General features: G+C 36.5%; 1 protein-coding gene across 2 annotated transcripts in view; it reads left to right on the top strand.

The window, feature by feature from the left end:
* LOC120854836 (lymphocyte antigen 75) overlaps window positions 1-18,683 on the top strand; it is a 119,485-nt gene that overhangs the window by 36,381 nt on the left and 64,421 nt on the right. For both annotated transcript variants that reach the window (XM_040229176.1, XM_040229175.1), the window contains exons 14-23: window positions 3,059-3,140; window positions 4,072-4,140; window positions 7,855-7,969; window positions 11,394-11,429; window positions 11,817-11,992; window positions 12,820-12,887; window positions 13,177-13,256; window positions 14,146-14,285; window positions 15,997-16,102; window positions 16,337-16,497. In XM_040229176.1, the coding sequence (XP_040085110.1) occupies window positions 3,059-3,140; window positions 4,072-4,140; window positions 7,855-7,969; window positions 11,394-11,429; window positions 11,817-11,992; window positions 12,820-12,887; window positions 13,177-13,256; window positions 14,146-14,285; window positions 15,997-16,102; window positions 16,337-16,497 (1,033 nt within the window). The remainder of the gene's footprint in view (window positions 1-3,058; window positions 3,141-4,071; window positions 4,141-7,854; window positions 7,970-11,393; window positions 11,430-11,816; window positions 11,993-12,819; window positions 12,888-13,176; window positions 13,257-14,145; window positions 14,286-15,996; window positions 16,103-16,336; window positions 16,498-18,683) is intronic.

Raw genomic sequence — 18,683 nt, 5'->3', positions numbered from 1 at the left:
TTAATCTACATTATAGGTGTGCAATGATTAATGTGATTTCCAATTTTCTTCTTCTCTTTATCTGCCTAATAAATCAGGCCAAAGCAGAAATAGGTTACAAATGAGGAAATAATTTTTCACCTCTTAATACACCAAAAAAAACCCCACAAGTAGCTACTATTTTCTATATTTATAACACATTAATAAATCCCTTGAAAGGAAAGCTGAAAGCTGTAAAGATCTGGGTTGAAATGAAGTTCAATCTCAGAAAGTAGTAAAGATCAGAAATTTTGGACCATGCGGCAAACTGCTGTGTAGGAGGCTGCTCACTGAGGTGCAGCAGAGGAGGCAGAAATGGGATTGAAAGCAGAAGTTTCTAAGGGAAGATGGGGAGTTACGAGCAGACTCGGTGGAAATGTTGGAGACAGACATCTAAAGGGTTTTCTGTGGGAGCTGCCTATAGAGCAGTGGTTCCAAACCTCTGGGATCTAATGCCTGATGATCTGAGGTGGAGCTGATGTAATAATAATAGAAATAAAGTATGGAATAAATGTAATGCATTTAAATCATCCCCAAACCACCTCTCTAACCCCACCCCCCAGTCTGAGGAAAAATTGTCTTCCATGAAATCAGTCATTGGTGCCAAAAATATTGGGGACCACCGCTATGGAGTAAATGCAGATGGCAAATGATCTTTGATCATCTTCGGGTTGTACTGTTGATTGTGTAAAGAAGATAAAATATCTAATGCTTACTTTGTGTGTGTCTTAGCTGTTCAGTCAAGTCCGACTTTTTGTGACCCCATGGACTGTAGCCCACCAGGCTCCTCTGTCTATGGAATTCTTCAGGCAAGAATACTAGAGTGGGTTGCAATTCCCTTCTCCAGGGGATCTTCCCAACCCAGGGATCGAATCCAAGTCTCTGCTTTACAGGCAGAATCTTTACTACCATCTGAGCCACAAGAGAGGCCCAGTGCTTACTTTAGGGAAACACAAAATTCTGCACAAATTCTTCAGGCCTAAATAAATAATCTACAAGGTTTAGAAAGAAATGAAATATAAGGAAACAAACTTGACCTCTTTATTTTAGCTGTCTTTTTTTATAATGTATTTAGCAACTATCTAGAAATCCAACACTCAAGAAGTATGATACATTTGTAAGTCTGTAAGAAATCTGACTAGTTGAAGACACAAACTTAAAAATTTTTTAGCTGCTAAATTCAAACTGGACTTAATCATCTCCACTAGATTTATCTTAACTCTACAAATTGGTGATCTTTCACTTTGAAAGAAAACACTGTAACAATAAACAACTGAAAAGGGACTGTCCTTATATTCCATTGCAGTAAGTTGAAAGGCTTGAGGTTGGCAAGATGAAAAATGTGCTTATTAATGTTAAAATATGAGGGAATGTTGAACAGAGGAAATAAATGAAGAAAATTATTTTATTAAAAAATGGGAAGTTAAAATTAAGTTTGTTTCTGCCTTGGATTCACTAGGAAATATTTTAAAATGTAAACTCACTATATTTCCCAGCAGTCTTATAACTACAATCCATATATTCTGCTGAGCTTGAAAATAGAGATTAATTTTGGATTTGGATTCTACTTTTCTAATATGTGTTCTATTTATATTTAATATTTATATATGTATTATTTTGCATCTAATTTTCACTCATATACTTATGGTACATGATATATACAATCAAAAGTTTAAATTATACAGAAAGTAACCAGTGCCACTCCCCCAAAATGCATGGAAAATGACCTACTTATTAAGGCCTAAGACGTATACTACATTTTAGAGAGTATTTTCAAGAAAAGTTAGCGGTGGAGAAATTTTTTTATGGTTATTTCTTTTCTGTTTATACTGAAAGTCTCTCCCTGGCTAGAGCATACATTAAATTGAGAGAAAGGAATCACTGACAATGTATGTCCCTGTCTCTGTGTTGTTGTGTACATTCTTCCTTGGAATATTCCTATTGTTTCTCCTCTCAGCCAATCTGAATACTGACACGTGGTAAACATTCAGATTATGACTCAAAAGAGACAATAGCTATTCTTTGAAGACTGTCTTTTGTTCTACTAATGTTATAAAATGTTTCCTGACTTCCTACAGTTCACAGTGACTTCTTTTTTTCAAATTTTTGTATTACTTAAAATATATGCCAATTTTTATCATTTGATGCTTTTTCAAAAATGGCCTTATAGTTTCTCTGTTCATATACATCTTGTTTCCCTGACCAGTTTATATGCCACTTGAGGGTAGATATTATGTCTTGTACATTTCTATATCATCATTGCACATAGCTCAATGATTTGTACATTAAAGTATAATAGTTATGAGTGTTAAATGTATTCACTTAAGTGATTGCTTACTTGTATTGTTCTAGTATAAGCCATGGAGTTTGGTGTTTAGAAAATACTTAAATGCTTTTCTTACTTTAACTTAGTGGGCACTGGGAATTAATTTTTTTTTTTTTAAATCTTGTTTAATAAAAGGTTAGCTAAGTGGTTTGTTCTGCACTTTAAGGAAAAGATATTTGATAGTTACAGAAAAATGCTATAAGGAAAAACTGTTGTTATTTTTGTTTGTTTGTTTTTGGCCTTACCCCATGGCATATGGGTCCTTAGTTCCTGACCAGGAATGGAAACCACACACTCTGCATTCAAAGTGCAGAGTGTTAACCACTGAACCACCAGGAAGTCCTGCTATTGTTTTGCGTCTGAAAACATTATCTAATATTGAAGCTCTGCAGTAAAAGTTTTAAAATGATCATATACTCTTTTTTTTTTTTTACTCTTAAGTGCTTCAAAGCAGAAGAATTTTTGCCTTTCATATGAAGAAAATAACATAAAATTTAGTTTTAAAAAGAATGGTACTTTTTTGATGGCTACGCCATAGTTACGGTTCAATTTCATTTCAGAAGACTTCTTTATATAGCTTGAAACTGTGTCTCTCAGTTAGTGACAAGGTTTTCTGAATAAACTTACCTGTGTTAAGCATTTTAGACATGTAAATGCTAAATGTTTTTGCCAAATGCTGTGCTCATCTTTTCTTAACACTTCCTTTTTACATAGTGACCAGCGTTGGCTTTGGATAGGTTTAAATAAAAGGAGCCCCGATTTACAAGGATCCTGGCAATGGAGTGATCATACACCAGTAAGTTTAATCTTTCTTGTGAGGGATAATATGTAAAGAATATTTGTTTCAGTAACAAGTAAGCTGATTGTTAATTAATATAGTCATACAACCATGAAGACTATGTAGATGTATCTTTATTGAAGTGGAAATAGATTCACATATATAAAGTAGGGAAAAGATGTTACTAATTTCATTTTTACTTAAAAAAATAACCGTATGTATAATCTCTATATGTAGCCCCAAAGCATAAAAATATAGATATATAAATATAGCAGTCATTTGGGGATAGTAAAAGTGATTTTTTTTCTTTTCTTTGTATTGTTTCCTTTTTCATAATGAAAAGCTTTTATTTTTATTATCTAAAAGTAATGAGTTATGTTAAAAAAATTTTTTTATTGAAGGAACAATTTGGGAGAACCTTAAAAAGTCCTTAAATCTTATTTCAAATGTTTACATTATCCTAAGGAGAGGAGTGTTAGTCTCTAGTTAACACTTAGAGAAACAAATTATTCTCAAATATTGAATATTTGCTCCACATTGCTGTTGTGTCAAATCACTGTGTTTTCTTTCTAAATGTAAAATTCCTTGACTTCATTTTCTAATTGGAGCATATCTGAGAATAGTTAATCAAATAACTAGCATTTCAACACATGCGAAAAAAGAAGAAGTATTTTGCAAGCCCCTGATTCTTTGTGATCCAACTGTGAACTTAATACACAGTTAACCTCCACTTCTGAAACTATGGCTGCCTTTGTTTGGAAACAATGACATCATGACATTTTATAAGTCCTCTTCATGATTTAGCATCCTGACATAAAAAAATAAATGAAAAAGTTTTCCTCCCTTGGCATATGAACGCACTTGAGTTATTAAAGCTGCCTAAATTACATCTAAATTGCAAATATTTATACATCAGTCTTAAATTCTCAAGCCTCTCTTGTCTTTTAAGGTGTCTACTATTATCACAGCAAATGAGTTTCAGCAGGATTATGATATCAGAGACTGTGCTGCTGTCAAGGTCAGTACAATGCTAGAAAGCCTGCATATTTAAAAAAAAATAAATCTGGCAGTACATGCAATCAAGCAACAGACCTTGGAGTACCTTTTGTGTGTGGAGCATGATATTAGGTGCAGTCAGAGGTTAAAAGTATACCCATGGTCCAGCCCTCAAGCAACCTAACTTACACTCAATGTGAGAAGTTAAAAGTCATATTCAAGAAAGATGACTCTTGTTACTATGCAGTAATTAGCTCCAAAGGAGTGGGTTGAAGAAGGAAATTCAGAAGAAAGTAATTTCTATGGCGGTATTTCCAAAGAGAAGTGAAGTGAAAGCCATTCAGTTGTGTCCGACTCTTTGCTACCCCATGGACTATACAGTCCATGGAATTCTCCAGGCCAGAATACTGGAGTGGGTAGCTGTTCCTTTCTCCAGGGGATCTTCCCAACCCAGGGATCAAACCCAGGTCTCCCACATTGCAGGTGGATTCTTTACCCCTGAGCCACCAGGAAAGCCCCAAAGAGCCAAAAGAGGTGGGAGCTGAATGGGACCTTTAAGGATGGATAGAGTTTGTTCAGGTAGGAGAGTATAAGACATAAATGAAAGTGGAAGTGGAAGGGAGTGGCTGTCAGTGAGGGGAACAGAATGCACATCAGGAAGTTTTAATTGGTACTGTGGTTGAAAACAAAGGTGGGAAATTAGATTGATGCCAGGTTAAGGAGTTTGTGCGTTTTTTTGGTAGGCCACAGAGCATAATTAAAGGTTTTTGACATGACCTAAGAGGGGTGTGAGAAGATTCCTCTTGAGACAAATTTCCAGATGCAAAAGACAGATAGGACCAGAAGACACAGGCCAGTTGGGCCTCTTCCCTTGCAAACTTCATTCATTGTTTGTTTTGTTTTGCCTTGTTTCTTTTACAAATTAGTTCTTTTTTAACTTTTCAAATTTATTTATATTTATTTTTGACAGACTGGATCTTTGTTGCTGGACACAGGCTTCTCATTGTGGTGGTTTCTCTTGTTACAGAGTACAGGCTCTAGGTACACAGGCTTCAGTATCTGTGGCTCACAGGCTCAAAAGCACTGACTCAGTAGTTGTGACACGTGGGCTTAGTTGCCTCTTAGCATGTGGAATCTTCCTGGACCAGGAATTGAACCTATGTTTGATTCTTAATCAGTGGGCCACCAGGGAAGTCTGATTTCATTTGTTTTTCATTCTGTAGGTAGTATGTCCAAGCAGTCTGTGATACTCTGGGGGTGGGGGTGGGTGGGGGGTCACCAATGACAAAACATAAAATAGTTGTGCCTTCACAGAACTTATAAGCTAGTAGAAGATAAAGACAATAGACAAGCAATTACAGGGACTGTGACAAAGTGTAAGTTTTAGGCAAGAACAAAAGTGTTCCAGGAGAGTAATGCTGCTGGCGATGGTGATGATGGTAGTGGTGCTGCAGCAGCTAACATTTGTGAGCTCCTGAGCCAGGCACAGTCAGGTCACATCTGTTATCACACTTGATGTTAAACAACCTTATGAGGTAGGTGGCTTCCGTGGTGGCTCAGACAGTAGAGACTGCAATGTGGAAGACCTGAATTTGATCCCAGGGTGGGGAATATCCCCTGGAGAAGGGAATAGCTACCCACTCCAGTATTCTTGTCTGGAGAATCCCATGGACAGAGGAGCCTAGCGGGCTCCATATAGTCCATGCAGTCACAAAGAGTTGGACATGACTGAGCGACTAAAACACACACACACACACACGAGGTAGTTACTGTTACTATATCCAGCTCATGAGGAAGAAATGTGAACTCTGAGTAACTTGCATGATTACAGAACTGAAATTTAAATGCAGATGTCTGAGTCTACTATGCTCTATGACATGTATAGAAACAGTCAGAAGGGGATCTTTGTTTATGGAGAAAATAGTAGTACACTTTGCTTTAACTGATGTTTTGAATCCATGCTTCCAGTATGAAATATCCTGTGGTAAGTTAGAATCAAGAAACTGGAGTTGAAGGAAAAATGTCCATTGAAAAAGAGTTCCCTTGTGGCCCAGTGGTTAGAGTTCTTGGCTTTCACTGCCATGGTCTGTGTTCAATCCCTGGTCAGGGAACTGAGCTCTCGCAAGCCACGCACTGTGGCCAAAGAAAGCACAGAAGTCCAAGAAGTGGATTTAGGGTGACTACCAACATTTAAAATGTAAGAGGATGAAGAGAGAAGAGGCATCTAGGAAACATCTTTGCTATATAAGCCCAAGAAAGAGATTCAAGAATATGATTGACTAGAAATGTTACAAGAATGTTGAGACAAAGTACTGAGAGGTCCCTTGGAAACCACTGTTTCAAAGGAACTGTTTTTAGTAAAACACTCTATAGTATCATGCCATTTTTATAGAATTCTTGATTTAACACATGAAAGAATGAAAATTCAATGGAAGTTTGTGAAGTTTCTAGAACACTCATACAATAAACTATGTTTGATATAAATTGAGTCCCTATATGTGAAGAACCTACCAAAAAACTAAATAGAAGAGACTAAACAAGGCCAACTAAGGCAGTGTCTGGAAGGAGAATCTTACCTCACCTACTGCAGTACCCTCTAGAATCTTGCACTTAAGAAAAAACAGTCCAAGTCTTCCTTAGTGGTCCAGTGGTTGAGAATCCACCTGCCAGTGCAGGGGGTGTGGGTTTGATTCCTGGCCTGGGAAGATTCCACATACTGCAAAGCACCTAGGCCTATGTGCCACAACCACTGAAACCCAGCTCTACATGCTCCAGAGCCCTCAAGCCACAACTGCTGAGGCCCGTGTGCTGCAACTACGGAAGCCCACATGCCTAGAGCCTGTGCTCTGCATAAAGAGAAGCCGCCACAGTGAGAAGCCCACACACCGCAGCAAAGGATAACCCCCACTCACTGCAACTAGAGAAAGCCCGCAAGTGTGCAGCAGCAAAGACCCATTGCAGTCCCAAAATAAATAAATACAGAAGTAAATAATTTTTTTTCAAAAGAGACAAAACAGTCCAAAACCTGGTGGATGCTTCTACCAGATCTTGTCCTCCCCTTACCTTTCCCTGTTGCTTGCTGGCTGGAAATTGTAGAGAGCCATCGCTGGACTCCTCCGTCCATGGAATTCTCCAGGCAAGAATACTAGAGTGGGTAGCCATTTCATTCTCCAAGAGATCTTCCCCACCCAGAGATTGAACCCAGGTCTCCTGCATTGCAGGTAGATTCTTTACTAACTGAGACACAGGGAAGCCCCTTAGATCACACAGAGGAGGGCAATACCCCAGGTACACAAACCAACACCAAAGAACAAACTTGGGCCCCTGATGCCCAACTTTTATTTCACTTTTCACAGACCCACTATGATCACAGCCTGGTGTTTAGAAATCACTGAACCAAATATTCTTCTCTAGCTTGGTCCTTCCAAAATTTAAAGTTGTAAGATTCTGTTATTTCATATCAATAAAGACAGAAAAAAAAAAAAACAGTCGTTTGCATTTTGGACATAAACATGATCCTATGTTATATTTCCTTTATCAGTACCTCTGAAGGCTCTTGCTTAATGCAGTTTAAATTTTACTGCTTACACACTGCATTCTTTCATGTGTTCATTCATAAACATATATTTTCGGTTCTAGAGCTAAAGTAGAATTAAAGACTATAAGACTTACAGTTTAGTTTTGTATAAGGGCTGCATCAACTTGGAAATATTCTACAATCCTCTTCCCCCTTTAGGTCATTCAAAGGCCATGGCGAAGAAGCTGGTATTTTTATGATGACAGAGAATTTATGAATCTAAGGCCTTTTGCTTGTGATGCCAAACTCGAATGGGTGTGCCAGATTCCAAAAGGTAAGTAGTGGTTTATTCCTTTTCCCAGTTTTCTCATGTGAATATTATGACTGCTGATCCATAGTATCTAAGAGAGCATTTTAGTCTATAATTATAGTTTTGAAAGCCTTTGATTATACAGTTAATATAGTAAGCTCCATCCTGCCTGACTCCTGTTGTCATTGTTTGGTCACACAATCGTGTCTGACTCTTTGCCACCCCATGGACTGAAGCACACCAGGCCTCCCTGTCCCTCTCCATCTCCTGAAGTTTGCCCAAGTTCATGTCCGTGGCCAACCAGCCATCTTATGCTCTGATTCCCTCTTCTCCTACCCCTAGTAAAAGGCTGCCTTTTGGAAATTAGGCACTACCTTTCTCTTTTATCATGAAAGAATTTGTATAGGAGAGAACATTTAAGACTAGTTTAGGGAGATTAGGCCTTGGAATGAAAGATTATTCCAAGTGAAAGAAGAGACAAAGTAAAAGGAACCATTTAATCATTTTAATAATTTTGTTGTAAAATGAAGACAAGCTTTGGAAGAATGAAGCAAAAGTCAGGAAATCAAATTTGGGCAGGGCCCAAATCTAAATTTTTTTACAGTTTCGAAACAATTTTCAATGAGCTCAAAATTACTAAGTTTATCTCCTTCAAATTCAGGATATCAGTTAGCTTGATAGTAGAGACCTTGGTAACAAAAAAGAGAAAAGATAATAAATAGATGTCCTTTTACTTCACTATGTAGTAGGAAAATGTCAAGGATATATTAAGGAAAATGTTAAGATTTTAACTGCCAAATTATTGTTAAGCAGATTTTAGATAGATTAGATTAATTAACACAATGGTAAATGCCCAGAAAGTTCCAAAATGAATTTCTGAACTGAATGTAGACAGCTCATTGAGACAAAAGGGATATCTTCTTAAAAGTTCTCCAAGAACCCAAAGATTATCTCATGGAACTGCCTATTAGAAGATGGTTCTTCTCTCCTAAGAGGAGCCACCTTGCCTTTGAAAAAGCTTCAGGTATTTCCCTCATGATCCAGTAGCTAATACTCTGCACTCCCAATACAGGGGTCCTGGGTTTGATCCCTGGTTAGGGAACTAAATCCCACATGCTAAAACTAAAGATCCTGCATGCCACAACTAAGGCCTGGAGCAGCCAAATAAAGAAAAAAAAAAAAGCTTCAGATGCAACATCTGGTAGAGTATCTGGCAAGTCTCTTTCACAAAGGCAGACTTGAGGCATGATTAATAAAAAAGAAAGTATGTATGTGTGTGTATGTGTTGATGGGGTTTTCCTAAAGGAAAAAGTATACCTGAGTTAGTCCTAATTATTGACTAACCTGAAAGAGGAAAATCAGTTTGGACACCTTTCAAACAAGTGGCAAAGTAACTAATATATAATTAACTTGGACAATGTCTCTGGCTTGAAGCATTAGTTATGATACTTCTATTATTCTTTGCCATGTGGCATGCCACAGAGAGTGTCCTTGCTTCCTCCAAAGTATGCTTGTTAAGTATGCTCTTTATTTTCCTGATAGCTGTTCCCCTGCCTCATGTTTGAGTGGTGAAACAGGCCCTAGAGTTTACACTGGGAAAACCTTAGAAATGACAATCCAGTAACCACAGGATATATTATCAAAACCGTGGTTTTCTTTTTAATATATTTTTTGTTTTTATTTATATTTGCTTAGAAAACATAAATCAAGTAATAAAAGAAATAAATAAATCTTTTAAATAATTGCATCCCTGCTCTGTCCAATGCAGAAATAAAATTTAAAACTAAAGAATGTCCCATCTCAACCTGCCTCAGCCTTCAAATGTCTCAGTCATTTGAAGCAATCAGTGATGGTCTGATCCAGGGTTTAAATGTTATGTTAATTTCCCTTTGAAAGCCCCTAAATTTGAGTTACAGTGTGTCTCATTCACTAGGTGGATATTTTCTTGGTAATTACAACTGCCAAAACCTGCTCAACTAGATACTTCTGTATTAATGTGTTTTCTGATTTCCTTGACGCTACCTCTTCAGTAGCTCAAATCACCCAACCTTTTCTCTAGCGCTTGCCTTTTTTATTGTCTCATCCATCTGGTTCTAATTAGTCCCCTCCTCTCTAAAAGAAGTAATTTAACAGCCTGATTTTTAAAAATGATAATTACTATTGATATATGTACTTTTTAAGTAGTTTTTTACTCAAGATAACTATATCAAAAATAAGGTTCACAAAAAAGTTTTTGGAAAATGATCTATAAACACAACTTTGTTGAATTGTATTTATCGATACTTGGTACACACAAACATGTTTGTAATCTTGTGTATAAAAGTACCTTTTATTTTGCTTTTCTCACTAATGTAAAGAAATGTAAAGGTTAAACATATAGCTTTCCCCCAACATACAAATGAATAGACAAGATTACAAACAAGAAACTGTTTTTAACTGATCTGCAGCATTGTTAATGAAAATCATCCAGTATACAGAGGGCTGAGTCAGAGAAAAAAACCACAGATGCTGGATATGTAGGCAGTCCTTTGAGTAGAGAGTCTTCTCATGCGTTGGCCCTGATACATAACAAAATGAAGAACAGCTGTTTTACCCTATCATTTCTAAAATTCATCAAATTATGTCTTTGGCTTGAAACCAGTGTGACCTATGACCAGAATGTAAAGAGAGAGAAGAGCAACTAGCATCCTGAGGGAACTGCTCTGTGCCTGGCCCCGTGTGGGGTGCTTACATAAGTGTGATCTTACGTGATCTTCACACTGTCTTTGTGAGTTAGGTAGGAGAGTTTCGTTTTTATAAAATAGAAAGTTGAGGCTCAGAGAGTTAAGCAACTGATCCCAAGTAGCACAGCAGCAAAGAGTCAGGGCATTTGGACACTGACTCACCCAGCTTCAAAGACCATAATTCTTTGTATGATACCATATATCCTTGCTGGGTGAATTTTATTTTCCTCCCAGTTTTGTCTCTCCTCAAAAGTTTCAGTACTGGATCACTAAACATTTTTTCCCAAGGGTAATTTGGGAAACAATAAACTCTACCAACCTAAATATATTCAAATTGCATTAGATGGAGATGTGGTTCCTGAGCAACCTCATCCTACAGTGATGATTATCTTGCATATTCCTATGTAATGTAATATATACAATATATTCATTTACTTATTTGTCCTTCCTAATTATTAACTATATTTTATCCATCTAGTCTTCTTTTATGACTTCCACAATATAAGGTAGAGAGCTGTTAGTTATATTGTATTAATATTTAACAAATCTGCCTTTTCGGTTGCCACAAAAACAGCTTTAGCATAGGCCCTGCAAAATTCAGACTGAAGTGATCATAACGTGAAAGGAGATGGTTTGGCCAGAAAGCAACAAATCTCAGCAAAATTGCAAGTATGCTGTGGTCTATAATTGAATACTAAACTTAAGCCACTTGCTTTCTTATACAGGTCATACTCTAAAAATACCAGACTGGTACAATCCAGGTGAGTGAAGAAAACTAAAATGTATCCAAAGTTGCTTTTACCTTTTCAGTGGTGTATTTAGTTAACTATTTAAGCCCAGGTCTAAGTGCCAGCTTCTTCTCTATTATGTCTTCAAATGCGATGAAGTATCTGCAGGGAGGGAAGGTGATGGGCTGGTGTGGGATGAGACTCTGAGGCTGGATTTAGCCTTCTTCATGAGTGCAGGAGGGTACAAGAGCTGTTCACTGGCTCAGAAATCCTTGAATCCTTCCAGGCAGAACTGCCATGGGCAAAGAGAGCCAGTAATCTAAATGGATTACTATTTATAAATAGTTTTGAGTATTCATGCATGCTGAGAGGGTGAAGTTGAGTTTATGCAGTCCTGACTCTGCTATTCTTCTTCTTTAGAGCGTGCTGGAATTCATGGACCTCCAGTTGTAATAGAAGGGAGTGAATATTGGTTTGTCGCTGATCCCCGCTTAAGCTATGAAGAAGCTGTTCTGTATTGTGATAGTAATCACAGTTCTCTGGCTAGTTTAACATCTTTTACAGGACTAAGAGCCATCAAAAACAAGATAGCAAATGTAATTTAAAAGAATGTATTTTATTTTTTAATTTTATATTTATTCTGTTGGGCATGTGTGCACAGTTGTTTCTGACTCTGCAACCCCATGGACCCGGCTTCCTCCATCCATGGGATTCTTCAGACAAGAAGACTGGAGTGGGTTGCCGTTGCCTCCTCCAGGGGATCTTCTGTGCCCAAGGATTGAACCTGGGCCCAGAACCTGTGGCTCCTGCATTTGCAGGCAGATGCTTTTCCACTGAGCCACCTGGGAAACTGTATTTATTCTGTTAAAAAATTTTTTAAATGTACAAAAGTTGAATGTTCCTCTCAAGTGAAATTTGCCTGTAAGTTCATCACTGCATGTTAGAAAAAATTTAAATAGAACTGTATAATGTTTTAAAATATTCAAGATTAATTATAAATGTCAACTGATAAGATGAGCATCAAAAGTTATTATAACTTTGTAGTTAACTTGAAATTCTGTTTCTAAGCATAACTAACTCTGCAAAATAGTTTTTTAGAGGAAAAGTGATTCATATATTTTAAAATTTATCATTGGTAGCAGTAGAATATTATATGTTCCATTAATGTATGTCCACAATTACAGTGACCATATTTTCTGTATACAAAATAGGGCATGTGAATATAAAAAAAAGTTTCCAAATTACTTTCTTCAGTGAAAGGACCCAGTTTATGTAATTTAGTAAACTAATGAATATTCAGAAATCTTAGTGGTTTGTGATTTTGATAAGCCAAGGTATTTAAGTCAAAACTCTCCTAGAAAAGTTAGCACATGTAATGGTGGGTGTTCACTTGGTTGTTTTGTTTTTGTATTGTTTTTTTCAGATATCTAGTGATGAGCAGAAATGGTGGGTGAGAACTACTGAACAGATGATATCACATCGTTTTATATAGTATGTGACATCTTTGATGCTGCCTTTGTAAAGTTATCATGTAAAAGAATCTTTCCCTAATTCTCTTTTATTTAATACTAAATGGAGCAGTTATTTATAATTAGTTTTGAACATTAATCCTTAACTACCTAGACTGAGAAACCAAATCCTTTTGCAAATGATCATCAAGAAAAAAGCAGTATAAAATAATGGCCTAACATTAATTTTAGAATTAAAATTGCTTACAGTGAAGCCCAAGATGGAACATGTAACTACATTGCAAGCTGTCACATCTCTCGTCTTCTTTCAGCTCACGAGACCCATGGCATCGCTTTCCTATACTATTTGGAGAGGAATGCTTTTACCTGTCTGCCAAGACTTGGTTTAATGGTAAGGTTAATTCCAAATCCTTTAATGTTGATTATGTAATATGTGAACTTTCAGGTTCAGTTACTAGCTTAATCTTGTTTTCCTTTTGATTATACATGTGGTAGCTTCATCTTGTTCTGATTTATTGCTAATGACAATAGCTCAAGTTCCAAATGCAAGTAAAGGTGCTTTTCACTGAGAATATTTTGACTTCCTTTATCCTAAAGCAGTTGAGCTTCCCTCATAGCTCAATTGGTAAAGAATCTGCCTGCAATGCAGGAGACCCCAGTCCGATTCCTGGATCGGGAAAAATTGCTGGAGAAGGGATAGGATACCCACTCCAGTATTTGTGGGCTTCCCTTGTGGCTCAGCTGGTAAAACAATCCGCCTGCAATGAGGGAGACCCGGGTCCGATCCCAGGGTTGGAAAGACCTCCTGGTGAAGGGACAGGCTACCCACTCCAGTATTCTAGCCGGGAGAATTCCATGGACTGTATAGTCCGTGGCATCGCAAAGAGTCAGATGTGACTGAGCGACTTTCAGTTGCTAAAGCAGTTACTTACCCTTTCCTAACTGATGAGGGTATAGACAAATTCACAAAGATAAGCAGGCAGCAGTTCTAAAGTATAATTTAGGTCTCTATCCCCCTCCCCAAGAGCCTTCATCTCTCTGTTTCCTGCCACTAGGAAATGCACCAAGTTTGTGCATTTTTATAAGCAATATTGGTATGCTACAACCTATTGAAATGAGTAATAATAATAGGAGACAAAAATAGCCAGGGAAGAAAAGGAATATACATTAACCATTTGGGAAATACTGATTTAAAGAGACTTTCTTTACTACTGGATTGTTTTTAAAAATGTGCTGAATGGAAAATTACCACCACAGTAATCTTGCTTTTCACTTCTCAGATTTACGAAAACCTGCAGACTGTAGTACCAAGTTGCCCTTTGTCTGTGAAAAATACAATGTATCTTCATTAGAAAAATATAGTCCAGATTCTGCAGCTAAAGTGCAGTGCTCTGGGGACTGGATTACTTTTCAGAACAAGGTAAAAAGGGAATTGCTACATTGTGCAGATGATGATTTCTTTCATGAAGGTTATTTGGCCCATGGCAGAATGACATCCCAAGTAACTTCACTAAAATAGACTCTGCATATTTCAGTATCTCACCGGATTCTCTACATTTTCAGAAACGGAGTTACTCTCAAGTTAGTCATGCCTAGCGACTTAGCAACAGCAGCAGCAGCAACCGCCGGCCTTTTAGAATACCGTGTTCCTGTTCCATTGCTGCTAACACTTAAATTGCTGAAGTTGATCTTTCAATGAATAGTACATTAACTAGTCAGGACTATCTCTTTGGCATGTAGGAAACTGACTGAATTTCTAGCTGATAAATTTTCCTCCTTAAGGAAAACATCCAAGCAGCATTTATCAATAAAATTAAATCAACATTTCCCAAACTACTTTTGGGGAATATACACATATGCTAACAAAATATTAATCATTGATCTTGCCTCCAGAGCAGGGTTTATGATTAAATAGATTGGGAAGTGCCACGTTCTATATTTGCCTCCTTGAGAAGCATAATTCATATTGGTGTATGTATCTTAGGAAATGCAACTGGCTGCTAAAAAGAGAAATTACTACAGTATGCTAAAACATTTATTCTCTCAGATAAAAGAAATTTGAAGATAAGCAGGCTGGGGTTGGTATGAAAGCTCTGTGGTCTTCAAAACCAGACTTTCCTTTATCTTTCTGCTCTACCATCCTTAACTTGAGGCTTCCAAGCCAAGTTCAGGGTGTTTGTTCAGGGAGTCTTTTCTAGAAGTCTCCCAATGACTTTATATCTCTCTGGCCACTCTTGTCTGTAAGGAGGCTGAAAAAAAAATTTTTGTAGAATGTTTCAAGGAACATAATTTGGGCCATACTACTGCACAGTAACATGACTATAATATCAAACAGAAAAAGGAAGCGATGGGTTTGGCAACTGAAAGCATCTGTAGTAAATTTAAAATATTAGGGGTATATTTTGACTTTTTAAAATTAAAATAATCTTTTTTCCCCCAAGGTGCTAGGACTAGATTAATTTACATAGTTGATATAAATTTGTAGAGTTTTTGTTTGTTTTATTGAAGTATAGTTTACTGAAAATAGTATGTTAATTTCAGGTATTCAATATAGTGATCAGATATTTGTATAGATTATATACCATACAAAGTTATTATAAAATTGTAACATCCCTGTGATTTATTTATTTTAGTCTGATAGTTTATATCTCTTAATCCCTTTCACCCCCTTTGAATTAAAATATCCTGCCAAGAGACAGTGGGATGATTTCTTTTAAAATGTGTTTTTTTAAATATAAGGTAATGGTAAAGAATACATATTTGAAATCAAATGGAGCAGAGTTTAAATGCTGACCATGCTATGGCTATTTCACTTATGGGTAAAGTTTCTTAATGTCCCTGTGCTTCCATTTCCCCATTTGTTGTGAGAATTAAATGAGATAATGCTTTGCAAAGTGTTTAGCACAAGGAAGTACTCAGTAAATTGGAAATTTTTAAAAGAATAGTTCAAAGACTGCTCTTCAGTTGTTTAAATTAAGAGTATAGGTCTGCATTCTTATGACACTGCTTTGCGCATTCCTGTACCTTACAGACAAAAAATTAGCAGCTCTCTAAAAGATAAGGCATTTACTTCCCATATGAACTTTCATTTGTCTGAAATTTTATACTTCGTGTGTATTCTTTGTTTGTAGTGTTTTCTAAGGATCAACCCCAAATCTGTCACATTTTCTGAAGCCAGTGATATTTGTCATACCTATGGTGGAACCCTTCCTTCAGTGTTGAGCCAGACAGAGCAAGGTAGCTGAATTTTTCTGTAAACATATTTTATTCTGATCTGGGGGCCAAGTTCCGGTTGGTAAGATGTGGGGAATTAACATATGAAATGAATCTTATTAAATTACTTTTTATAGTTAGGTGATAATCAAAGATTATTTTGATAGATAAGCTCAAAGTATTAATTGACATTTTTAGTATACCTTTAATTTCAATAAATCAGATGCTTTTTTAAAAAAATATGTATCTTTCTGACAGATTTTATTACATCCCTGCTTCCGGGTATGGAAGCTTCTTTATGGATTGGTTTGCGCTGGACGGCTTATGAAAAGATAAACAAATGGATGGATAACAGAGAGCTGACATACAGTAACTTTCACCCATTATTGGTTGGTCGGAGGCTGCAAATACCACCAAATGTAAGTCTGTTTGTTCTTTTAATCAGTACAGTGTGTAGCTCTATGAAATACCTGAGCCTTTCACAAATTATTGGGTTAAGAACAATGGCCTATTTTATGAGTCCATTTATATGAAACATCCAAATAGGCGAATCTATAAAGATAGAAAATAAATTACTGTTTACCAGAGACTAAGGAGGCTAGAAGGATTGGCAGTGATGGCTGAAGCATATGCGGTTTCTTTCTAAGGTGGTGAAAATGTTCTAAGGTTGATTGAGGGTGATGGTTGCACAACTCTGTGAATATGCGGAAAACTAGAGTGCATACTTTAAATGAGTGAGTTATACCATCTATGAATTTTATCAAGAAAGCTGTTATAAGAAGAACAACAACATAGCTTCCCTAGCCTTTGTGTAGGTGCCCTAGTTTTTCATAGTAGTATCAGATTCCATAGCACTTATTTTATAACTATGTAAAACCTTCAGTGTGCTTAGTCACTCAGTTGTGTCCGACTCTTTGCAACCTCATGTACTGTAACCCACCAGGCTCCTCTGTCCATGGAATTTTCCAGGCAAGATTACTGGAGTGGGCTGCCATACCCTCCTCCAGGAGATCTTCCCGACCCAGGGATCAAAGCCATATCTCCCACACTGCAGGTGGATTCTTTACCATCTGAGCCACCAGGGAAGCCCAAAACCATCAATAGTGAGCTGCAAATAAAAGCTAATATAAAGGCTTTATTTATCATTTTGTAATTTGGAGCTGTCAGATTTAGTCTTCTGAGGTAAAAAGTAAAAAATTGGTGATTGGTGATCATTTTTCCTTAAGATCTAAATGTAAAGAAGCTGTAGAAGGGAAGAAGGCATTATTTTAACAATAGTTATCCTGTATCATGCTATTACTGTCCATTGCTTCTGTCTTCCTTATTTGCTGGATACAAACCATCTTTTGCACAGAAAACAAAAATTATTAAGAGGTTAAAGTTGAATTCCAAAAGTACATGCTAGATGACATTTAGTGATATAACTGATGCAAAGGAACTTTGTTCAAGATTGACTTTGATGGCAAAAGGAACTGAAACATGTAATTATTACAAAGTAAATATCAAAATAATGCTTGGTTATTATAGAAAATTTGGAAGTTATAAAAGAGTAAACAACATAAAGAAAAATATCAACCTACATCCTGCTTATATTTAGGCTGGTAGCTTTTAAACTTTTAATTCATGCCCCATAGTAAGAAATACATTTAAAGAACCATTTAGCACATAGATATAAATATAATACTGAATTGAAACAAAAATTTCAGGTAATAATACTTACCTTAGAGCTTATATTGCTTTCTATTCTAGTCTGCTTTAGTCTAGTATTGTCAATCTATTCTCTGTATTCTATCCTATTCTATTTCATTATCACAAGTAAGAATCAAGATCCACTGAAGTGATTTCATGACCTACTAAATGAGTTTCAATCCTGATCTAGGGAATCACAATGAATATTTCAGCATTTTTCTTCTAGGACTCTTCTATATACTGTCTTCTTGACTTAGATAAAATTATATACTATTGTATCTACTTTTCTCATTTAGTATTATATAAGTATCAATAGTTTCTTATGCCATTAAAGGATATACTTGATAACCATTTTGATGGTTGCACCGTATTTCTTGATATATATTGCCATCATTTACCTAAACAATGCTGGGTGTTTCCATTGTTTTCAGTTTGCATAATCTTAAATAGCTGCAGTTAACATCTTTGTGTATAATCTTTGCTATATATTTCAGGTTACCTCCTTAGGATAGATTTAGGTAGCCAGATCAAAAGATATTAGTAGTTACAAAACTCTGGTTAACCAATTATGAGTTTATTTTTTTGTCAGCAGTATGTTGTGATTACTCTGCTATTCATACCAGTATATTAATAATTTCCAACATTTATTGAGCAGCTAATGTGTCATACATTCTACTAATGCATCACATGTATCATTTCATTTGATCTGCACAAAAAATGTGAAACAGTCAGTACTCCTCTCCTGTCTTAGAAACGTGGAGACAGAGAGTCACATAATTTGCCAGAAGTCATTCGGGGTATACGTGCAGAGTCGGCTTTTAAATCTGAGTCTGTAGAGGCAGCATTCTTAGCTTCTTTACTACATTGCCTCTACTAAAGTGCTCTAAGGAGCATTATCTTTTAAAAATGCTTGCTA

Source organism: Oryx dammah, unplaced genomic scaffold (genome assembly GCF_014754425.2).
Source record: "Oryx dammah isolate SB20612 unplaced genomic scaffold, SCBI_Odam_1.1 HiC_scaffold_27, whole genome shotgun sequence".
Lineage (NCBI taxonomy): Eukaryota > Metazoa > Chordata > Mammalia > Artiodactyla > Bovidae > Oryx > Oryx dammah.
Note: the sequence above shows the minus strand (reverse complement) of the source record. Positions and strands in the feature narration are given on the sequence as shown.